Genomic DNA, 25,299 nt, shown 5'->3' on the forward strand with positions numbered 1-25,299 from the left:
GCCAATGTACAGAGACCCTGGGGGTTGTCTGTGTCCATGTCCCTATGGACAAACATTGGCCAAGACTGGTAAGTCAGAAGGGGTAAGTAAGCCTGCTTGGGCTGCCTGCTGTGGGAAGAGCAAGGTGTAGGGCTAGCTGTCCTCACAGAAAAGCCATTTATTTACATAACCAACTTCATCCCCGGAGGGCTCACAGACCAGCAGCTTGTTCAGCCCTTTTTCAGGTGTAGCCTTCTACAGAATGTTCCCTGGAGGAATCACTGGTAAGTTCTTTCAGGCAACAGAGGTACCTGTTCAGGCCCAATTTTTTTACTCACAGCAAGAACCATTTTAGTAAATATGGATGTAGTGAAGAAATTGGAGAACCAGCCCTAACAGCAGGACATTTTTTTTTTGCTGAAGATCATATTAATAGAATTGCCCCCCTCCTTATGGAACAGATGCTGATGGGAGTAAATTATCTAGTCCTTTTCCCCACCGTGTTTCTTAAAGCTGAAACTTACCTGAGCACTAAATGAGTTTGGAAATACGTGCCAGCCATGCAATAAAGCTGAAATTTCAGTCCTTTCTCCAGAGTTCACTTGGGTTTTGGGGAGAGGGGAGTGGTGACATTGAAGAGACAGCACAGTGACATCAGTCTCCAGGCGTTTCAAAAAATAAAGGTCTCTCGTCGCCTCTGCGGTGAGCCCGATTTTCAGTCTCCACAGTTAAGTTTAAACGTAGAGCTGTGTTGGCCGCAATAAGAACTTTGTGGAGTGACATTGCTGTTTTAAGGGCTTCTGTGGAGACCGTATTGCTGGCGTAGGAATTTAGCTTCGTGGGGCAGGAAACGGTTTCAGGCCCTGGTGAGTAATGTTTCCCTATTTCAGATGGAAAAACATTGAAAATCATGATTTTGGCCCTTCCAGAACAGCTATTCGTGGCTACGATGGTTAACTCTGTCTCTAGTTTTGCTTTGGCAACGATGGCCAATGTACCACAATAACAGGGACTTTGATTTTATGGCGCTTGACGTTTTAAAAGTGGCCGAAGTGCCTCACAAGCAGACCAGACCGAACACACCTTCTTCTGTGCAGGGTCTCAAGAAGAGGTGGAGGTGTTATATGTGTGTGTGTATGTGTATAGATATGTATGTATATTTTAATATTATAAATTATGTATTATAAATATTATGTTTAGTATTTTAATATTATATAACATATTTTAAAGCAGGCTCAAGAATTCCCTAGGTAGACATTTTAAGGCCCTGTCTGCAAAATGTGGACTTGGGAATGTCTACGGGCATCATAGGTACCTGGTTTAGGAAGAACTGACTGTGTTGGTTCAGCCCAGTTTTTCCACCCCCCCCACCCCCCCGCCCCGAGAGGACTGTGACCTAGGGCCCCATGAGTAACTGTGACCTAGGGCCACAGGAGTAACTTGGTCGTTTTCACAGTATTGTTTTGTTGTGCTCAAAGAATGGGCTTTGTGGAAGCAAAGAGCCGCCCATAGGATTTTTATGCTCCTCTAAATTTCACCCTCAAATCTACGTGAGGGGTTATACAGGCTTACTCTCCATTTCTGTACTTTTCCTGCCCCAGACAGGGAATGACCTTTTTGAGGACACGTGTGCTCCCTCGTGCGCACACGCTCTGAAAAGTGCACAGTGACGTCATCTGTGTCTCTACGGGTACCGTTACTCAGCTAAATGTTGAATCCAGAGGCCTCAACCTCCCACACCTGGCAGAAGCCGTACATAGAGGGCGCTTGATAAATTAGTTGAGTTGAATGAATGAGTAAATGAAGGCACAAAATATTAGTTGAATGAATGAATTGATTGTGCAGAGCATATTTAAAACTCATAATCCTCAGGAAGAGTTTGCTTAATGGCATGCCAAAGGGATTATATTTTTTTTTATCTTTGCCTTTTATAAAATTCACTCATTTGCATTGCATATTAAGACTCATTCTTTTTCCTTAGTTTTTAAAATTTTCCATCTCTGATAGCTAAATGAAGATAAGGTTTATGCTTTCACCAGAATATGGACATACTTGATAAAATCCTGAGAAACAAGACATAGATGAGAATCTTAGTAGAACACTTACCTTGTGCCTTAGTGACAGAATTTCTGAGTTTAATGAGTGCTAATTAGAGAGCAGAAGGAAGAGATTTTATATATATGTGTGTGTATGTGTGTGTGTGTGTGCGTTTGTGTATAACAAACTTGACATGAATAGTCACAACTCGAGAACCATAATTGAATTAACAGGGTAAAAGTTTATTTTGTGGTATTGCCTTCAATCACCAAGTCAATGTTGAATAGAAAGAAAATCTCCCTCCTGAGGTTTTCTTCCTCCTTGAGGAATGCACTTTGGTAATTTTCAGAGATGTGCAAAGGAGCCAGTGTACCAGCTAGCAGGGCTGCTCTCCAGAAATCTCTGCTTCCGTCTCAAAAGAAGAGAGACCCAACTCAATCTCTTCTATTAACTACTTAAAGGAAATTCTGAGGTTGAGGATGAGCTTATATACATTCTTCTCAAGAAATTACATACTGCTACTGTTTCTTACCTTAAAAAAAAAAAAAAAAGACCGGCAAATCATTCAGCTTTCTTCATTTCTTCATTTCTAGCCACCTCTAGTCTCACCTCGCCACAGACTCTTCAAGCCCACAGTGCTCTCTCCTTCCTTCAGGGTCCACGCTGCACAGTCATTCAGTCCAGTAACATTTATGGAGGTTTTCTGTGTGTGAAGGCAAGACACACAGAAGCAAATAACTACACACATGTGGTTGACAGTCTGTGCAACAAGTAATTTCAGGAATGATGCCTCTGTAGACAGGAGGTACAGGGTGCAAAGAGGATGGAGATCATAGGCCCGACACTGGCCCACTTGGAGGATGGGCTGGTCAGGGAAGGGTGCCCCAGAGAAATGACATTGAACCTCAGACATGTAGGGTGGGTGGAAATTAACCAAGGTAAGTATTAGGGAATGAGCATTCCAGGACTTAGGATTCTGTTCTCTAACCATCAGCCCTACCAACACATGGGATTATAAAATTATAAAAGATAAGGTACTACTCACTAATCACCTCAGTTGCAGGTTTCTTATTTTCCCATAGGAAATAAATATCAAAGAATGAAGTAAATATAATAAGCCACTCACATTAATATAAGTGTATATTAATACTTAACTATGTGACAGGCACTGTAACTGTGCAACAACCCTCTTAGGTACTATAATCGTTCCCATTTATAGATGGAGAAACTGAGGCCTGGGCAGTTCGATAACATGCCCAAGGTCCCATAGCAAATGAGTGATGGAGTCAGGATGTGAAAGCTGGGCAGTCTTTTTCAGAGTTCTTGCTTTTAACAGCTGCACCGTTCTGTGTGTGCTGTAGGCAAAAAACATCTCGTGTTTCTTTTTAGGTTTGTAGTTTCTAATGCAGTGCTAAGTAAATCAACCCCCAACAAACGCTTACCATTTAATCAGGTTAGATTTAGTTATCCCATTGCCAAGGGGTCTTTATTTAATTGAAAACAAGACAGGCTGGAGAAGCGCTTGCTGACTGAAGCACGTATTAGCACAGGCAGTGAGGTATCGAGAGATTGAAACCTCCTGGTTTCACATCACCACTTGGCCACTTCACCTAATACTAGAACAAACTTTGTGGCATTTTTGTGAGAACTTTCTTTCATTCCTCAAATATTCGTTGGGTAACTGCAATATGCTACCCACTGTTCTAAAGTACTGAGAATTCAACAGTAAACCAACCCTGCCCTTGTGGACCATCCATACTGATCACCTAATGACCTGTCATGTGGGCGGTGCCTGTGACTGGTTATCTGTTACTGGTGATCTGTTTTATTATTTGGTGCTTCTGTTTAGTGCTTTTTACAGGCAGTAGTGGTACATTCCTAGTTTTTTGATAAGACACTTCAAATGAGAGGGCAAAACTGGGTTTATAGATGCTGATGGTAAATTGGATCACACAAGATGATGATGGTGGTTCTTTGGAGGTCTTCATCATGATCACTGTTGAATTCATCATACAACAGTTGGTCTCAGTTTTTAAGACAGCCGAAGTGTTCTCTTGGGGCGTTAGACTAGCATTCTGATACTATGCATTTTAGTAGTAACATTTTGGTAGTAACAGAGGTCTACCTGCTTTTTCTGTAGATGGCCAGATAGTGAACATTTTATGGTTTGTGGGCAGTGGGGTCTTTGTTACAACTCTGTCCATCGCTGTAGCAAGAAAACAGTCATAATATGTGAACGAATGAGCATAGCAGTGTTCCAAGAAAGCTTATTTATAAAAGAAGTTATTCGGCCCATACATCATAGTTTGACAACCTCTGTTCCAGAAGGAAGTAAAAATTGTTAGTGATAGCATCGTGGATGGCATTAGTTTTTTAAAAGAAAAGAAAATGTGAACTGACATACAAAATAACATTGACTTACGTCAAATTCACAACATACTCCTTAGATACTTTTAAGTTTGGATTAGACTCTTGATGGTTTATTTCTTACTTTGCCTGACCTTTCTTGATTGGTTTAAGACCAAGACCAGTATAAGGAAGATGTTTCAAGAACGCGGAAAGGACATCTTTCCTGGAATAGAGCCAGAGTTAAACTGTCCCAGGGGATTTATGTTGCGTATAAGGAAGAATTTTCATCAGGGAGGACTTTGCAATAGATTGAAATAGATTACTGAGGTGGGTTATGGCTGAAAAGGCTTTTCCTTCTCTAGACATTTAAAATTCTAGATAGGGCCCACTCTGGCAGCTAGTAAACACAATTATTAATCACTCAGTGATGAAAAATATGACTTTCTCCTTATCTTACCTGAGATGGTTAGTTCCTGATCTGGCCAGAAGGCTGATGGTGGATGAACTTATGGATTGTATGTTCTCCCTGGGCTTGGGTAATGAACTTTATAACATTAGCAAACTAAGATGAAGTCTCACTAAAGGATAGTAAGGGAGAGGAAGCCACTCTGAAATAGAGTAAAGGAAGCATTTTCTAATGACTTTCATGAAATGAAATTTTATTCAAGAGGCCGAAAGTGCCACAGGGTAATGGGACCATGACCAGCAAACACCTATGTTAGATAAAAGCAAACTTAATTAACATACCAATAGTTTGTAGATCTTAGGTGCTTCCAAAGTGCTGGAGGGTGTTTGACAACTTTTTTCTTCCCTATAGCTCTTTTGCTTTCTGTTTGAAGAACTATTTTAAACAAAGGGAACCCCTGTTCCAATCTATTTTGGTCTCAAGGATGTCTGATTTAATATAATTTTCTCACGTTCCTACCAACTTGCCCAAGGTGAGGAATAATTTATTTTGTTAGAGCAAAAGAACAAAGAACTTTTGGGGAAATGGAGAATAGTGGACTTCTTTAAAAAAAAAAAAAACTGTAGTTCTGAACATATTGGCGCAACTGCCACTTACCATTTTTAAACCTCTATATTCTTATGGTCTTACTTGCATTTGGAGGCCTTTGTGAATTTTTTCAAATAGGCAGTCATGCAGAAATAGCTCGTGCTCTATCACCGGGTCTCCTGTGTGTTTAGATTTGGTTGATGGGTGTATTAGGAACAAGCAGAGCAGAGGTGATTCCAGCCCATTGGATACGGCAAGTAATTACTTCAGCGACTTTGGAAGCAGTGAAATACACGCCCACTTGAGAAATAAATGTAGCCAGGGCCAAGGTGGGCAGATGCTGGCTGTCAGTGACCATGCTTAGAAGATGTGTGTAGGAGGGGAGCAAGGCTTCCAGGAAGACTCAGTACCTTCTTCTGGGATTATTAAGACTTAAATGAGTCTGAGGAAGGGACCCGGCACATAGCTCCTTTTCCGTAAAGGTGATTTTCCATCCTTACCCCATCTTTCTGCTTTTAGTTGCTCTTAGGAAGACTTAACTTTGATTCAAACAAAGAACACATTTGTTTTAAATCCACTGCAGAAGAATCAAGGTCCCATGGCCTCCTAGAGTTCATCACCAGATGGGAAAAATATATACTGAAAAATAGTGAAATGAGAGTTATGGAATAAAAGATGACTGTGTTTGATAGCACAGGCCCTGACGATATTAAGTGAGTAGTAAAATTGATATTCAAAATACAAAAAATTTTTAAAAGTGGGGCATAGGGGAGGGTGGAACTGGTCCAGAATGGTTAAGGAAGGCTTCATGGGGGAAGTGTGATTTGACCAAAGCCTTGCTGGGTAAGCAGGATTTGGATGAATGGGGAGGAAGCGGGTCACAGTTGGTAAGAGTTGAGCTGTGGAAAAGCAGACATGTATCGTTCTTTTTAAACTATTGACTGAGGACTTCCCTGGTTGCGCAGTGGTTAAGAATCTGCCTGCCAATGCAGGGGACACGGGTTTGAGCCCTGGTCTGGGAAGATCCCACATGCCATGGAGCAACTAAGCCCATGCGCCACAACTACTGAGCCTGCATGCCACAACTGCTGAAGCCCATGAGCCTAGAGCCCATGCTCCGCAACAAGAGAAGCCACCGCAGTGAGAAGCCCGCACACCACAATGAAGAGTAGCCCCCGCTCGCCGCAACTAGAGAAAGCCCGCACGCAGCAATGAAGACCCAAAGCAGCCAAACATACGTATATACATACATACATACATACATAAGTAGAAGCAGTGGGATAATATAGTATAAAAAAAATTATTGACTGGTGTTTAATAGGACTTAACAGACGCTTATGAAATGAATAAATTATCCTTTTGATTTCTTTTCTCCTTTGGGCGTAGCCTATACCACCCCACTTAGACCTGATTTCCATACTGTCTCACATGATCAAGGCAATTGTCTGTCTGGCTACACTGTTGGTGCCTTGTGGGAAAGGCCCATGTTGAGTATTTCTGCCTCTGCTAGAGTTGAGCATGGAGCAGATGCTGCCTGAACACTCCTCAATGAACAAGATGGCCAAAAACAAAGTGCGCTGAGCCTTGATAGAAGCTAGGATTTTGCTGGGCACTTTGGGAAAGAAATCTTTGTGACATGAATTGCTTTGCTACCACGTACAGCACACCTACCTCTAGGATCTGCATGACCCCCGTGGAAATGAGCCCATATACCTATGATGAGGGTCTCCGTGCCAGCTAGGGAAAGTAACCCTTGATTGTCTTGGAAACAGATTTTGTGTATGAACTTGACCCATGCTGCTTCTACAGTATGTCTACTTTTAGGCATATGGACTTTGGTTTATGATGGTCTAACCTAAAGAATGAAAGGGTTTTCTTCACATGGTATAAGGGGGCTGATAGTTACCTAGTATTTACTATGTGCCAGGAAATGTGCTGAGTGCTTGAAAAATGTCATTTATCTCTCACAGTGGCCTGTGGATATGGCATGTCCTGTTTTATAAGAGAGAAGTTCAGGGCATTGAAGTGGCATGGCCAAGGTCACACAAAAAGTAAGTAGCGAAGGCTGAATTTCAATCGAGGATTCTGGTACAGAGGGACGCTCTTCCCACTGTGTTAAACTGCCTCCTATGTAACTGTTTTTATGTAATACATTTTTATGGGTTGACTGGGTTTGAATAGGCGGGGGTGGGGGTGGGGGGAAGAGACTGATTCAGATGAGGTGTAATGAACTTGGTAGGAGAAGAAAGTACATTCAAGGGATTGATAAGAAATCATCTTGAATTCCTGCAAGTTGGTGAGATTACAAAGGGTTCCGAAAAACTTCAGACTTCATGAAATGTCATGGGAGCTACTGGAAAATTTTTAACTAGAGGAATGACATGACAAAATAATGAATTAAACACTTGTTGAGAGGGGAGGGTGGGATGAATTGGGAGATGAGGTTTGACATAAATACACTATCATGTGTAAAATAGAAAGCTAGTGGGAACCTGCAGTATCGCACAGGGAGCTCAGCTCGGTGCTCTGTGATGACCTGGATGGGTGGGATGGCGTGGGGAGGGAGGTCCAAGAGGGAGGGGATATAGGGATATATACAGCGGATTCACTTCGTTGTACAGCAGAAACTAACACGACACCGTAAAGCAATTATACTCCAATAAAAAAAGAAAACTTATTGAACACATACTATGTGCCAAGTTCTGTGTTAGAGCAAATTGTACATTGTTCCTGCTCTTGTGGAACTTTTACTCTGGTGGGGAAGATAGAGTTTATTTAAATAATCTTATAAATACCATGTATAGTTTCGAGCTGTGGAACATGCTTTAAAATAAATGTATAAGAGCTATGAGAGGGTAAATGTGAGGCCTTCCCTGGTCTGAGGAAGTGACTTTTGAGTTAAGACCCAAAGCGATGAGAATGGGTTAAGTAAGTGAGAAGAGGGCCCCATGCAGAGGACTAGGCTATGCAAAGGCCCTGGGGCAGATGGAACTTGACCTATTTGAAGAATTGAGGAGGCAGCCTTCTGTGGGGGCCGAGTATGATGAAGAGGAGAGTGGGGTAAGATATGGATGGAGTGGTAAATAAGACCTAAGTTTTGTCAGAACCCTACAGACAATTGGAAGGCGTCAGTCTCTATGCAGTAAGGTGGTTATATGCTCCCAAGGTGGCAGTGGGTGATGAGCAAGGAGATGGAGGATGAAGATAAAGGTGAAAGCTGCTAGTGACTGGGCCCCGATACTTCCTGTTTCCAAAGAGAAGGCTGAACGCTGAGGCGCCATCCTCCTGTTGTGTTTGCAAGCTGTTGACACAACCTGGAAAGGTTAAGAGTTTTCAACAGACTTGTCAGAGTTTGTGTTCTATGGAAGCTGACAGGGCCTACAGGCTGAGGGGCTAATTTTAATAGAAATAACTGAGATGGGTTTGTTAATTTTCTGCATTCCCTCGATGACCTGTCTGCCTAGCGTGAAGGTGCTTTGATGTGACTAGAACAGAAGGATATTTTGTGCATAGCCAACTGTGAGAGGAATGCCGGTTTTGCAGTGGAGAAGTGCAGGAAGGTGACAGGTAACTGGTGAGAAAGAGTGCGGGGGTGGGGGGAATGAGAACAGGTGTGGCTTTTCCCACCTTCCCAAATGCAGCCTTGTTCATCTGAGATGCATCTTCCTTCCAGCACAGAATTCACTTTTATGAACTCTGGGTGTTCAGAGTTTTAAGGAAATTAAACAACTTGGTGAATTATGTTGTAACTGGCGTAGTGTGAACAACATGGGAGGGGAAGAAATTCTCTTTTCTTTCCTCTGATTCAATGAAGTTGTTATTGTTCCCCTTTGGTTCCATAAAACTTGTGGTGCTTGCAGAGGGCTTTTTTAGGTCCAAGTCTGAGGGCACATTCTGCCTGTGTAAATGGCTGGGATGGGGGATGGCCTCTCCCCAGCATGCAAATGATCTTGGTGTTGCCTTTGTCCAGTTCTTTGCTGGCCACAGTGTCTGGGATCTGTTCTGGGGCGGGTGAGTTGCCAGGACAGTGTGAATGCCGTGGGAATTAGAATCGATCCCTGAGCTGTCTGTGCCCACTGCCTTGGGGTCTGTGAGCTCTCCCTGCAGTGGCACACAGTCTCTTTAGGGGGGACAGAGCCGGACACCCAGGAAGGTATGGGTTAGTGCCTTGGTGGTCCTTTTTGTAGTCCTGGTATCTGTGGTGGTGTTTGTGTTGCAGAGTCAGCTGGATATGGGGGAGGACTCTGTTTCTGAGTGTCCCAGCTGCCCTGTGAGGGCTTGGAGAAAGCCCTCAACCTATGGTTGACATAATGTGAGGGGAAGTCATTACTCTCTCAGCCTTCAGTTTACTAGGGTGGGGGTGGGGTGGGCACAAAGGGCCCCTCCCCTCCCCCACGGCCAAGTTCACATCCAGTTAACTCTCAGTGATCAGGCAGCTGATGACCCATGCAGTCATGATTCTGGCTCCCCACTCAATGCCCCCTGATGCTCAGTGCCAGTCCTCCCTGCCCAGTGACTCGGCCCTGCCCCCAAGGGGACTGAAGCGCATGTTCCGCTGTGCCTTCCCTTGGTTATAGCCAGCACACTTCTTAATCCTCCTCGCCCTCCCACTCTAGACCTGTCTCCAGTTATCCACCTAAAATCAGCGCAAGAAGTTAGGGGCGAGGAGGATGTGAGGGTGTTTGAATAGAAACATCTTTTATATAGATATCGTTCTGCCAAGCATATAGTAGGCACTCAGTAATTTTTGTCTACCTTGAACCCCACTGGACATTCAAAATTAAGAGACATTACAAGTCAGACATCACATTGATTCTGAGATTGAGAAATTGGGGGCGGGGGTCGTCTCGCTGGGGCTTTGAGAAGTATCTGGTGGTCCCTCTTAGGAAAGCACCCAGTTTTTTAACTGGAGGAATCTGATTTTGTAAAATACCGTCACGGAGGGAAAAGAGTAGTCAAGCAAGGAAATGTTGAGAGAGGACTGTTTGATATTCACAGAAGAAAAGGTGGGGGCATCTTTCAGAGTAGGAGGTGGTGCTGGAGAAGAGCAGCTTGGGGGATTGTAAGGATGAAGCAGTGGGGCATGGGGATGCAGGGGCACAACCAGGAAGTGGTGGGTGCACAGCAGAAGAATTTGGACCCGTCCCCCAGCAAGAAAACAAAACCGTGCTCTTGACAGTAGGGGCCATGTAAAAGGGAAACTGGATATCAAAGGATGTTTTAAGAAGAGGCTTGGATGTCAGGGGAATGGAGCAGAAGGAATACAGAGCAGCCACTAAAAGCTTGGGAGGCCAGAGGTCCTCCGCTGTGGCCCTGACCGTGTGGGCAGCCAAGGCCAGAGCTCACAGTGGGAAGCAGGGCTTTTATTTTATTTTAAAGGAAGGATGTTTACAGGCCACTCAAGGAAGAGGAGAGATTAGGTTTCACTGTCCCTGTGACATTGTGTAGTCAGTCATGGGCAGCCCTGAGCATGTCAAGTTGGTAGGGCTGAGGAAGGGGCTCCTTTCGTGGAAACCCGAAGGCAACTGTTGGCAAGGATGAGCCCAACCACTTTCTTCTGTGGGACCAGGACCTGGACCAGGGTGTGGGACCTTGTGATGAGGGCTGGGAGAAATGTACGTGGAGCTTGTGCAGAACTAGGATCCAGGGGGACAACCTGGGGCTTTGCTACCGTGCATTCCAACAAACATATCCCAGGCGTGCACTTGGAGGATGGTTTGGGGCTTGGGCCTACTGCCGTTGGCCCTGGAGGTCTAGGTTAGCTTTGAGAATGAATAAACCCACAGACACACCCTGTCTACTTCACCCCCATATCGAATCCATCCCCCAGGACCTTGAAAGTTACTTCCAACATTCACACCAAACTCACCTACCATCCCCGCTCTGCTCTTCCAGGGCCCTCAGGCCAGTCTCCCACTTGTTGGAGACTCCCCACCTTTCCCTCCACCAAGACAGAGCAGGGAGAGTGTTCTTTTTGAAATGCAGGTCTGGTTCTGTTCCTCTCCTGCTTGGAAGGCTTTCTTTTAACCTGAGGACAAAATTTAAAACCCTTCAAGAGGTTTACAAAAGCCTTGCATGGATTTTGTTTTGTAATTTCAAAGGAAGGATATTTACTCAGGAAAAAGGAGGGGGGGGAATAGATTTTCACAGTCACTCCTGCTTCACCTTTCTCTTGCTAAATTCTAGTCACATTGACCTATCAGTTTCTTGAATGCGTCAAGCTTTTTCCACCTCAGGGCCTTTGCACGTGTTGTTCCCAATGCTTAGAAAGCTTAATCTTTCTCCATTCTCCCTCCTCTCTCCCCCTGCTGCAAACCTACTCACCTTCCAGTCTCAGAATAAATACTGTCCTTTCCTCAGTGTCTCATAGTTTCTTCCTACCCCTATATGCCCTTATTTTTCCTTCGTGTGTTTTGTCACAGTTTGCAATTGGGTATCATTTGTGTGATCGTTTGTTCAGTGTCTTTCTTCTCCATTAACTGTCAGCATCCTAAGAGCAGGGGCCATACCTGTTTCATTCATCTCAATGTCTCCTGTGCACTTTCAATATTGATTACATGAAAGAATGAATGATTGAATACACTGTAGCAGGTTGCTCAGTCCCTCTTGGTGCTTCAATGTAGATAAATTTAAGCAGCTATTAGCTGTTTGTTCGTTCTACAAACATTTAATGAGTGGTGAGTATGTACAAGCCAAGAAGAAGGCATATTTCCTTTTTCAAGGGGATTCTGATGGAAGTGACAGTCTTACAGTAAGCTAATATTCCACACAGTAGAAGTGTTCTAGTAAAGTTACAGACAAGGTGGCCTGAGTGCAGTCTCTTGTGCTGGTCTTCCAGGTAGGTTATTAAGTATAATTTCTGAAATTAAAGCTGGTAAGAATCAATGTACCAGGAAAGTGATTAACCATTCCCAAATCTCAACAGACAGATACTAACCTAAACTGCAAGGAGTATAAGATAAGCTGTGATCTATCTAATTGTAACATGAGGGCACGTGTTGGTGAGAGATAATGTGGTGGCTGATAAGGAATAATTGAGAACCAGAGCGGGAGAGAGCAGTCGCGTGCCATAGAGTGGAGACTCTCACCCCAAGCAAACATCCGCTCTCGATACTGGTGGCCCTGCCACGGAGAAGGGCAAGCCATTCTGCTGCTTTCACGTGGAACCCCAGTTCCACCAGCTTTTCAAAATGCTATTTCCTATTGCGAGACGTGTAAAAATTGACCACTCATAACTAGGTGTGGTGGGGAGAGGAAAGGGGTGACTTCTGGCTCTTTTGAATTATGCCTATGATTTAGGGTGATTGAGCACATTATATTATTGGATTGAGTATATTAAACATATTTCCTCCTTTATAAATTATGTATGACAAGAAATAATAATACTGACTCCAAGTCGACCATTTCTAGAACTCTCTTCACTAACTCTAGAAAATGACCTTTAGGTAGTTACTCCGAGAGTATCCCACAAATGGATTCCCTTCACCTAAGGGTAGAAGGGTTTGAATTTCTTTTCCTGACTTGATGAGTCTTTCAGGATAAACCAGTTCTGGCCCATTAACTTCATTTCTCAAAACACAGGTTTTAAGAGTGTTTCCTAAAGGAGTTGCCACTAAAAATGGAATGAATTGAACTTGCTGGAAATAAAAAGAGATCTGAACACGGTATACAAACTTGATGAAAATAAGTTTTTTGGATTTTTTTTTCTTTTGGCAGGGTGTGTGTGTGTTTTAGTTTTGAAGTAGTAACATTTTAATAAATAGCAACCAACATGTGTCTGATTAGCAACAGCCTCATATCCGAGAATTATTAAGAATATGCCTGTGAAGTATGAGCCCATGTCCCTCATTCTCCTTGAATCTTCCCTAATCTATCTAGAAAATTAAACAAGGGAGGTAATGTTCCAAGAAAGCCGTCCCCTCTCCTGCGGGGGAGGAAGACAAGATAGACTGTCCTTTTGGAGATAATTGAATGAATACACTATAGCAGGTTGCTCTTCCCTGTAGATAAATTTAAGCAGTTATTACCTATTAAATTTGTTCATTCTGCAAACATTTAATGAGCGGTGAGTATGTGCAAGCCAAGAAGAAGGCATATTTCCTGTATATGTAGATAGATTGATGCAAAATGAATTTGCCCAAATCTGCCTGTGCCGGCAAGTTGGGAACCAGAAGCACATCGTGGAATTCCATATCCTTAAGGTGTGGCCTCTCATTCAAGGAATGTCTGCCTACTCCAATCTGAGTAACTAGGCAGAGGAGCTCCAGTGGTGCGGGTCAGTTAGTGTGAGGTACTTATATGAGTAAATAGGCAGGTAGGAATTGTCAGTGGGGTGCACCATAATTAGGTGTGTTCTTGAGATTTTTAGAATGATTCTTTCATACCTTTTTAAAATCGACAATGTATGAAAGATAAATTTTACCCACAGATGTTTCATCTAATTGCCCCTTCTAGGTAAAGAATGGCCCCATTTCTTGATCCGTCTGATGATGACTTTTCATTTTCTGCTATAAACTAACCTAATTTGCAAATGACAGATTTCACTGACGCATACATAGCCTGCAAGGGAATTATAGCGCTGCACCTTTGGAAGGGTTCGTTCGGTAGAACACGTGATTGCATTTTAAACAAAAGAATTATCATCTTAATTCACAGTTAAAATAACAGTTGCTCCTAAGTGATACTTTTATTATTTTAAAAAGTTTAGACATTCCAGGAACAGTAATCAAGAGGAGTTATGTTTACTTTAAAGCAACGCAAATGAGGAGTAATTTTCAAAACTTGCTTAGTATTTCCTGACTGTACTGGGAGGGAGGTTTTCCTCCAATTTTACCACATTCGCTTGTTGATACATTTCGCTGATGGTCTTTCTAGATAATCAGAGACTAGAGGCCCTCACGGGCTTGGTATCAAGCATAGGAGTAGTAATTCTCTTCCAAGCCCAACATATCAGCTGGGGTTTAGTAGAAGCAAATAGGATTTAAACCAGGCACAGGACTCGGATTTGAAGCTTAATTCCTACAGTGACTGACTCTAATAGCTCAGAAGGTTGTTTGCCTTGAGTATCAGTTTTCTAAATTGTGAAGTAAGAATTAAAATGCAGGGGCAAACTGAGATGATCCTGTATTCAAGAGCTACAACGGTACCCTGTGAATGAAAGCTAATAGTGTATCAGGCTTAATATTCGTTACAATTCCTTGTGGTTTAGGGCAGGTGAAGTGATTTATAGCCCAGATAGAGCTATTTAAAATGAAACAATATATACATCCAGGTGAGCTATATAAGGAAAGCTTCTACGTTTGTCAGTCCTTTTCTACTCTAGTTTAGAACTTCATTTTTATCCATTCATTCCGGAGATGCTTCTTGAGCTCCTACTGTGTGCTAGGCACTGAGGATAAAATTGTCAACAAGACAGAGGCCCTGCTCTGATGGTGTTTATCCTCCAGGCAGAGGGGAAGCAGCAGTGGAAAGTCCTGGAGGCTGGATGAGCTTGGGGAGCAGGGTGGCCGCACTCAGGGCGGGGAAGAGGGGGAAGCTGGAACTGAGGTCAGAGAAGGAAGCAAGCTGGGGACACATGGGCCTGGTAATTTGGGGGAGAGGGTGTGGATTATATTTCAGGTATGTGGCAACGCCTTGCATTTAATTTGCATGCAGAAAGTCTTTTAAAGTAGGGATATTGAGCTGGAAGTCCGAAGTTCCAGGACTGCAAGGCAGCAGGACAAGGCAGACACCTCTCTAATTTACCCGTCTCTTGCTGGTCAGTCTGACCTGTCTTTCTGGACCCTGATCCTATCTCGCTCTTTCCCAGGATCTTCCAGCGTCTTCCTGTTAGAACCATTCCCCCTCCTGTTCGCTTTCTCCTTGGTGTAGTTCTCATATTCTGCCTTGTTTGAAAGGCCTGGTGTTGGTCTCTCCTGGTAGAGGAGGAGCCTTGAGACGCTGGGCCCTGTATCGCTCACTTTTTCTTTTGCACCCCTTGCCGTGCACATGTGCCTTCTACATGGGAAGTGCCCAGCAAATATCTGTTGAGTTGAATAAATCTGCATATCAGGCTAGCAGGGGCTAGTTTTCCAAAGCATTGTTTGTGCCAGAGAGAAGCTGAGCTGAGAGCACTGTGGAAAATGTCCTGAGCGCCCACAACATGGTTTCATTATTTTATTTGTCTTTATGTTTTAAGGAACTTGATGGGTCCATAATAAAGTGTTTCATTTATGCGATGGACTTAATTGCAAGGATTGTTAACCTGGATACTTCTGTTAAATTCCACTTACAGAATGGATAAACAACAAGGTCTTACTGTATAGCCCAGGGAACTATACTCAGTATCCTGTAATGAAGCATAATGGAAAAGAATATGGAAAAGAATATATATAAGTGAACCACTTTGTTGTACACTAGAAACTAACACAAATTATACATCAACTATATTTCAATTTAAAAAATCAACTTAAATTTTGAAATTCTTTTTAAAATTTTTCAAAAATTATCCATTTAAAAAATTCCAAACATAACGCATCTTTATAAAAATTCAAACATTTAAGAAAATGCGTAAGGTGAAAAAATGAAAATCAACCTCTGATTTCCCCACTATCACCCCTTGGTAATTACAGCTAAGAATTCCTTGTTTATTTTTTCCATTATTTTTCACCTGCTATTCCATTTCCCTTCGGCCATGTGAGTACATACAGACCTGCCTCTATCAGTAGACTCTTTATCAGTGATTGCAGAGTCTTCCCTAATGTGAGCATATTATTTACACTTTATCCTATTGAGGGCTGTTTAGATTGTTGCCAGTTTCTTGCTATTACAGTGAACTCTTCACACATCCGACTGTGCCATTCAAATGGTTTATTTTGCTGAGTCAAACTATGAGTGCATTCTCCATTTTTTTTTTTTCAACGTACGTTTTTCGACTACGTGCTGTGTGTCTGGCTGTTTACTTCCATAGTTTCCGGACCATGCAAAGATAAATTATACATTGCCTGTGCTGTCAAGAAACTCACTGCCTGGTGGAGAGAGCTGGCTCTCCATAAGTAATTGTCCATGGTGAATGGGAGCTCAACTAGAGGGACACGTGAGGTGTGTGGTTCCCTAGAGGGAAAACAGACCTGCTAGTGTGTGTCAGGAAAGGCTTTGCCAAAGAGGAGCTGGGCTTTCAAATCAGGTGAGGGGGTGGTGGTCTGGAGAAGGGCATTTTAGGACAAAGGAAAGCACCAGGAAGGGTGCAGCTGGGATGGAGGATGTTGGGGGAAGGGGGAAGAGGAGAAGGTGGGGTTGAAGGGGTGGGCCAGGACCAAATTGCAGCGGCCAATACTCTTACGTTAAGGGGTTTGGAAGAAACCTCTGAGCCAGAAAAAGTTTGGAGTTTTTCATGAGCTTCTTTCTCACTCCACTGCATTCAATGCAAGTATGCAAGAGGTTGCTGCATATTCAAATCCATATCTTTTAGAAAATAGTTCCCTGCTATTTCAAAGAAGCCTTGCCAATAAGCCAGTTCAGGAGTAGAGTTGCTCTTACAGTGGGCAGTGCTTTTCAGCAGGAGAGCCCCTGGGTTCTGGTAACCCTGCCATCTTCCTTGCTATCTCCCCACTCCCGCCCTCCTCTCCATTTGCATGGAGTCTGTGTGCGGAGGGGACGAGCATCTTCTCTGGATCCTGCACATAAATGGATGGGACTGGTCCCTAAGGATGTCAGCCTGGCAATCTTTAGAGTGTGAAATCCATTTAGAAAAGGATTGGGAGAAGAAAATCAGAAAGAATGGGGAAAGACTGTTTAGATGGGGTGGTTTATACAGTTAGCGGCTTTAATTTTTATTTCCTGGAAAGGGTTTGCGAGAAAGACATGAAAGGTAAATTCTCCTGTGAAGTGCTTATAGAATTGCCACTCCATCAGTAGGGAAACCGCAGACCAGGGCAGAAGTACTGTGAATTTAAAGCAACCTTGGATTAAATTCCTCAGGTAAGCCTGCTAGTCATGTCTCCCCAGTGCATATTTATCCAGATGTCCTTTTGGGATGGGACAGGACTGATTTTTAATGACTCTGAACCGCCTTCCCTGGGCACCCAGAGGCTGCATTTTGCTGACTCTGGAAGCTCTTTGTGTGAGCTGCACACACAAAGGAAGATGCGGCTCTGGAAGCCTGCCCTTGTCAGTTTCTCCATCTCTGAAATGGGGATTATAAACTCTCTCATAGGGCCTCCGTTGTAACAGGTAACGTGGTGGGGCTCTTTTGTTAAGAAAAATAAAGACTTATGTTATTAAAATATGCATGTCTAAAATAGCTTTCAGTGCTATTTGGCTGTCTTTGCCCGAATTTCACTATGTCTGTAAGTGAGATTCAGCATTTTCTGGTGGACTGTGAATTGCTGCTACTAAACAAGCTTGTCAGTCTCTGCTGAAGAACAAAATGTCCTTGGATTTTCCCCACACTGCATTGCATTGCGTGCATTTACCGGAGTGGCTAGATATGGGATGTACCCAATTGCACTTTTTCCCTTGAAAGCTGCAGCTCCATAAGGGACACGGGCGTACACCGCCATTGTGCCCCAGAGTCACATAGAAACCTCGGGAGCCTTCAGATGTGGCTCTGCCGCTGTCTTCCCCCACGTGGGTGTGTGCCTGGGCAAGGTGCTACCCGCAGGGCCTTCAGTTTCTCATCTGCAAAAATCCCAGCTCCGGGACTCATCAAGAGGAACCAGCCTTGTGCTACTCTCACTTTTCCCACGTGTGGATGAATTTGGGGCGTTTTTCTTTGTGGCCCATGATTCATAATTTCCAAACCCACTGGTGGTTCTACAGTAAGCAGCAGGAAGTCCAATCCGGATGCCTTTGGGGTACATCTTGTCATTCTGAGGACGCGGGTCTCTGGTGGGAAAGCTGGGCCAGTTGGGAAGTCTCCCTGACTTGGGGAGAGTACTTCGTGTCCCAGGAGACTCTGGGGTGGGTTCATTCAGGGCCTTTGTGGGCTGCCTCCAGGGGTGAGAAGGGGACAGAAAATAATGCACCCTGGGGTCCCCCAGCCCCTACTAGGCCACCTCGAACAAGCATTCTTATTTTATATCTGATGCTCGTTATTACCTATGATTTTAAGGAAAGGCTTCTGCTGCTTTAAAAAAAAAGTGTTTAAAACCTCTAGCGTATGTACTCTGTGATTTCGTATCCTTGCACAACCTTGGAGCTGTCTTATCTCATTCTCCCTGAAATTGGAAAATGCATTTGTCACTGGGGCCCAGCCCCCAGACTGAGTTGATATTTACAAAGTTGCCAGGATTCCTCAAATGGGTAGCCACTGACCTTGTTTAGTTGTATCAAAGTCTTTTGGTTTTATATGTGGCTTATTTTAAAATCATTAGTACATGTTATTAAAAGCTCTTTATTTCTAGAAAATAAGCCTTTTAAGAGGCATTGCCTTTAAAAAAAACCTGCTTTTAAAAGTGTCTTTTTGGTAAACAAATCCCTATTATTAGTGTCTAAAAAGTTTCTGGAAACTGCTTCCTATGATGATCTCTGCACATCCCAGGCTTCCCTGCCCTTCAGGCCATGTACAGCATTCTCCTACATGGCCATTCTAGCTTCTCCCTGGTGGGGCCAGCTCACTCCCACTCTCTAGACCACTGGAAAAATTTTTCAGAAACAAGGATCTGACAGTGACTCCTCTGATTATAGTTTTACACCCAAAGGGTATTCTGTCCATCCATGTCCTGAATTCTCTGACTCGTTCGGTAACCTTGATTGAGTGAGTGCCCATGATGTTTGAGGCACTGCTGGACCCTCAAGAATCAAGGTTGCTGACAAAAAAAAAAAAAAAAAAAGAGCCCTTAAGGAGATATAGTGCCTGCTCCCTGGAATTCTCTTTTCTGCTTGATGAAATGTGGGCTCACCTTTCAATAGCCAGCTCAGATAACACCTCTAGTGAATTCATCTTCACTTTTGCAAAGGATCTCCTCTTTCTCGTCCCTTAGACACTTTGCACACATATCCATTCTTGGTCTTCTACATCAGGGCTATTGTAGTGAGTTGTCTGTTGGGTGCATTACACCCCTGAAAGGGCAGCAAGTGAGTTATATTTTTCAGGGTATCCCCAGCATATCCAGTCCATCCCTGGATACCCATTAGTTGTTCAAAGGATATCCCCATTTCTTCCCGATCTTTCCTATCTAAGCTGGAAATAACTTATCGCTCCCCTTTATGACATGTATCTTTTTCCACTTTTTAAGGTTATGTATATAGCTGTTTTCTATTTCCTACTAAAATGTAAGCTCCCAGAGGGCTGGTCTCTTGTCTGATGCATCATTGTCTTCCTAATAGAGCCACAAGAATAAGATGTGCTTGGTGCATTTGTGGACCTTATCACATCTTGTTGGAGAGACCTGGTGCTGTTGCTGAGGAGCTCCCTGTTTGAGAATGTGAGCTGCGTTCCTGGTTTGCCCTCTAGCCAGTGGATCGTCACTTAGATGGGGCCGAGGAAAGTCTGGGCTCTGTACCGCCATCTATTTAAATAGCCCAGACAACGAAGCATCTGCTACATGGGTTCTGCTTGTTTATACCTTGTGGACATTTGATTAATTAGAGTGAGTGAGAAGAAAATATCAGTCTGAGGTCAATTTGATGGTCTAGATCTTCCTTCCTGTGACTGGAATGTGAGTCTCTGCCGCCTAAATCTATAGGTTTTTCTAGGGGCAAGAATTCTCAGTACTCTGAGATCTCCTTGGAAGCCATGGAAATCTCAGCATTTTTGTTCACTCACCTAAACGAGGAGTCACCCCTTCTCAAGAGGAATGGATGCCTCTTCATCCTCTGTCCTTAGGAGAAAAAGCTGGGTCTTTCCAATGAGTATTGCACCTTGACCTGCCAAGTTCATCAGCATGAGGGTCTCTCCTGGGCCCAAGTCCTACAGGTGAGGCATAGCCCTGGGCCATGTTGAGCCTTGGTGAAGATCTCAGGGCATCATGTGCCTCACAGGATTTGGCAATGGAAACAGGGACATTGGTAGTTCTCCCTCGAAGTAATCTCTGTTCTCTGTGGGTCCATAGGTGTGGTGGACATTGTTTCACTTTCATTCAGCACTTTCCCTGCTCAGATCCCGTTTCATGGAGCTCTGGACCTCTGTTGACTGTGAGTGATGGATGATGGCACAGACTACTTCTAGAACTCGTGGAGCAAGAGAGTGTCTGTGCCTTGCTCCTTCCTCCCCTTCTCAGTTTGTTAGCTTCAGACATGGCTGTCAAGTTACTGGTCATGCTGAGGACAGCTTTGTGACAGCCACCACCTCCCAGGGTTTGATGTGAAACATGCTTTTCCTCAAGAAGAGCTGCAACCCCCCACATCCAGGTGACCATTCCTGCTTGCTGTTTCCCCACCTGCAGTCACCACCCTAGCAAGGAATGTATCATGAATGTGGGTCACTCTCAAATGGTTTTCTGCATCTCCTCACTGTCCAAGGGGACCTCTGAGTACGAGGATGAAAAAACCAACAGCTCAGCCATTGGTGGTGGAGAGAGAATTGTATTGTTTGCCCGCATCTCCTGGCTTAGGGGATAATGCCCAGGTAACCTGCCATGGGACTTTGGGCCCACGTCATTTGTTTGACTCATGCCCTCGACAGACCCATACCTGATGGCCACCTAGTACTAGACCTTGTGCTGTGTCTCAGGGAAACTGACTCCAGGATGGTCTCTAATGGCACCTAATGCATTCATATTAAAAAGAACCAAGTCACAGGAAAGGAAGATTCTCTTTCTAGTTAAGATTTCGAAAACGATTAGAGATGGAAGAATATTGTCTTTTTTGGTTCACTTACCTCTTTGTGGGATAACTGAGTAAATATTGTAACCTCAGTCACATGAGAGCGCTATCAGCTCTCAGTCTAACCAGAGAGTTTAAGAAGACAAAAGTAGTATTACTTCAGAAAACAAGTCCAGGAGAATTCAGCAGCAGTATTCACAATGAGTAAAGGAGGCGCTCGGAGGGCGGGTCTGGAGGTGGGGAGTGTCTAAACGGCAAGAGGGCTGGGGGTCAGTGTTATAGTAGGTCTGCACCTAAGTCATCATTCCCCTACACAGTCGCCTAGCTCCCTCTGGCCTTTATGTGGAGAGAGGAGCTGGGGAGAAGCCCCTAAATCTCCAGTTTGAATTCCCTTAGCACATTGCTTGGAACTCTCAGATGCTGTCTGTTCACTGGAGGGGAAAGAGGCACTCCTCACCATTTGACTGTGGTTAGTACTCCCCATTCTTTGCACAATGCCAGCACCACCCAGGGCAGTTCAGAACATTTTCATTTCCTCCTAAAATGTGATTTTTGTTTCATTTTGCAATGTGTAAACCCATCAGATTGTAGAGATTTAAGTCAGTGGAGAATGTTATTTAAGTGGAATCTCATGGAAGACACACCCAGCGATCATTCTCATTCATACGCTTCCATTTCTTTTGGCAGCAATGATGCAGCATTTCTAGTTTTCATTATGTAGTGTTCTGGTGTATATTCTTTGTGGGTTTAGATTCCTGAGTAGTATATCTGATTTATACTTGATAAAGCAGTGTTTGCCAAGTAAATTTGCTGAAAAGCAGCCACTGGGGCAAAAAGGGAAGAGCTTACTATAAAAAGAACAGCATGTTATGGAGCTGCAGTCGAGTTCATTGGGACCAAGAGACCTTGGCTACCAAGAAGTCTGGAGACTGAAAGTTTGTTTGATTATACTTAAATTTCTATTTTATTTCACATTTTTTGGCCAGTGTGTCAGCCTTTAAGTAAACTGAGTTCCATATTTGCTTATCACCAGGACCCTTAATCACTTCTTCCCTGTAGGACTGGTCACAGCAAGCTAAACAATATAGGTGACTATACATCTGTTGTAACTATGGAAACAATTGTCAGTGATTTATTAAACATTCTTTCTCCTGACCCCAAATGATACATTGTGTTGGCACAAGTTCCCTGGAGGGTTGGCTTTCCCCTTATCATACAGACCAACGGTAGCCTTCCTTCTGTCTTGGTTTGTTCAGTTGTTTGACTACGGTGTTGGCTTCTTGAAACATAAAAGCCCATCTTGGGATCACCAGTAAGTGTTTAAAGTGTTTCTAAAAAGTGTTTCAAAGATCATTTTAGCATGTCCCATTGTATTACAAGTCGCGAAAAACTGAAGCTTACGTGATCCTTTTTCTTCTATGGGATATGGTTCCATAGAAACAGTACTTGTGTTTCTAATAGTGGATGGATCAACAGTACTTAGCTAGACACTCAGCGAAGGTGTGTTGACTCTGCTTTCCTTGAAGTCGTCCTCTTTGTGAGAAGTTGCTTGGGGGTCAGTAGAGAACATCATGTGAACACTGCCTCGAGTTGATCTATTAGGACCATCAAACCACGGGGGCTGGGTGAGGTCACTGACTCGGTCCCAGGACTCTCATCCCAGAGGACTTTGCTGTGTCCTTTGTCTGGGCACCATCGCTGAGGCCTGCCCCTGGGACGTAGGAGTCTGTGCCAAGCCCCAGAGCGCCCTGGGCTTCCTTCGTTACACAAGCCCTTGAATCACGCTCAGGCAGTGGCAGTTGTAGTAACGCTGACGGACGCCCATTTTGATGGCAGTTTGGCAGGGAGTCAAACTTCGGCCCTAAAGCAGAGGTGGTGCAATTAGACAGCTGAGATGCATTCTCTAAACACACACTTTTAATTGATTTCAGCTTGTTCAGTTCACAAAGATAGAGCTCTGACACACAGCAGCCTTCTTAGAGGGGCTTATTTTTACTTTTCCTTTATTCAGCAGCGTAATTCAACAGCAACAGAAGCAACAATAATACAGAGCTCTAAAGAGCGCATATTTGGCATGGCTCGGATACAAAAAGTATTATTAAGAACTAATGAGTGAGATAGTTAGATGTTAACCGGAAAAGCATTAATGAGCAGAAGAGAATTCTGGCATAAACATCTGTTTCTGAAGCAGATGTTACCTTGTCAATCTGCTGAAGAAAAGCCTATGGAAATGGAACAGTGGGCCATTTTAGGTATTAGGAGGGACAGCACGATATTGGAAGGCTTTCAGACACTGTTTCTGGCTGTTCTGAAACTCATAAATGCTGGTGGTGTGCGTCAAGGCAGTGAATTTTGGGGGGTCGTTTTGGGGGTGACAAAAGGTATCAAACAGAGGCACGTTATATGTAGCGGCAGATGACAGTGAGCTGGAGGCCACTGCTGCCTGCTTCACACGGAGAGGTTGGGGATTCACGTTAATTAAATACCTTGTCTTGTGTCCCATCTTGTCTAGTGTACCACTGTCATTTTAGTATGCATACGTGGACTGTGGTTGCCGTCATCTTCCTGGGCTACGTATTTAAGACCTATTCTGCGCTCCCATCCCACCCCCGCCGAAAAAAAGATTACCTAACCTTTGGCTGACTTACTGGATAGCTTACTTCCTGTAAATGACTCAGTGGCTGATAATGGTCATATTCTGAGATGACGTAATGAGCACATTTCAGCAGCTTTCAATCTTTCATCCAAGAGTCACTAGGTGGCAAGATTTTCAGGGATCCCCAGTGGAGGCTTGGGGGTTTTTTTCGGAGCCTTTAAGTGACACTGGGTTGGCAACTGCCTCATTCGTATCCACAGAGGGACAACTTGATTTGGGTTACTTTCACTTAGTATCGTGGAAGGAACTTAGGGCTGCCAGGAAGCTTTAGGATCATCTAGTTGGTCCAAACGCCTCAGTTGAACAGACTAAAAATATACGAGGTTCTGAAGGTGATTTATTATACTTAGCATTGCCCAGCAGTTGGTGAAAGCGTTAGTCCCCAGAATCCAGGCTCAGGTCTGGAGCTCTCCCCACTGCACCCCATTCTAGGGCAAAACTCCTTCATCCTTTTCTTGCCTACTGGAGGTCAAGAATGGGGAGTCTTCTCTAGGGGAAAAAGTCCCTTGGGAGAAGATGCCGGTCTTGCCCTATCTGGTTCTTTGAACTGGGAAGCAGGGACTAGGGCTAGCTTGAATTCTGGCCCCCAGGCCGTATAAGTAGAGGTTGCCCTTGCGTGGCTCATTTGTTTATTTAGATCCGCCCTCAGAATGGTCAGAAGCCTGGTAATTGGGAATTTTTCTTAACCACTCATCTTTGGAAAGCTGTGTTTACCAACAGTGTGACGAGGCGTGGCTCCCCCCCCAGAGGTATAGTAGGAGCCTACTGCTTTTCATTGCTGGTGGGCTGCAGAGGAACCCAGCACATCAGTCCTGATTCTAGGGACCCAGAGCCTGCAGGGATAGTTTTTGCTGCAGCTGCATGGGCCTTCTCTCCTTTACAAAAAAAGGGTTGCTCTGAAACCTTTGAAGGAGAATTTCTTGATTAGGGGCATCTTCCCCATTTGTGGCTATTCCAAGACTTTCTTCCTGGTCCCCAGGGGCTTCTGCCTGGAGACGTTTTAGAAGAAGTCCCCAAGGACGGCCTGTGTATTTAGACATCTCTTCCACCTTGCACGATGTTTGTAAGAGATAGGGGTCTCAACCCTGCAGACAGGATGATTCATTTCCTTTTCTCTGTGTGTGTGTATGTGTCTGTGCATGCGTGTTGTTCATGCAAGAAAGAGCATGAACAAAGCCATAGCTGCAGGAAACAGGATGAATTCCCAAGTTAGCAAGGGCTATATTCTTCTGCAGAATCCCCTCTCACACAGAATTAAGGAAGACCTTGGTGAAGAGTAGCCACTCATCTTTAACTTTTCCCCAGAGCACAGGCATTTACTCATAATCATTAAGGGCTTTTTATTCTCCCTGAGAGAAACTGGCAAAGCTCATATTAACAGAAAGGTCTAAATTAATTCCTTTCTCTTTTTTTAATGTTTGAGGTGCCGATTCATTTGCCTTGAAAGAAGCTTTGCAGCTGTCACGTAGCTCCTGGTGTGTCAGAAGTGGGTTTTGTGTTATGTCGAGGGGAGGTCTGTATCATACGTCGACGGTACTGG

The 25,299-nt window shown here is 44.0% G+C and overlaps 1 protein-coding gene across 6 annotated transcripts in view; it reads left to right on the forward strand.

Annotated features, from left to right (window-relative positions):
- RORA (RAR related orphan receptor A) overlaps nt 1-25,299 on the forward strand; it is a 1,120,706-nt gene that overhangs the window by 502,022 nt on the left and 593,385 nt on the right. For 5 of the 6 annotated variants that reach the window (XM_079912654.1, XM_079912652.1, XM_079912651.1 and 2 more), the window contains one exon: nt 7,330-7,410. The exons of the other annotated variant lie outside the window; for it this stretch is intronic. In XM_079912654.1, the coding sequence (XP_079768780.1) occupies nt 7,330-7,410 (81 nt within the window). The remainder of the gene's footprint in view (nt 1-7,329; nt 7,411-25,299) is intronic. 6 annotated transcript variants of the gene reach the window in all.

Source organism: Stenella coeruleoalba (assembly GCF_951394435.1).
Source record: "Stenella coeruleoalba genome assembly, chromosome: 2".
NCBI classification, from domain to species: domain Eukaryota; kingdom Metazoa; phylum Chordata; class Mammalia; order Artiodactyla; family Delphinidae; genus Stenella; species Stenella coeruleoalba.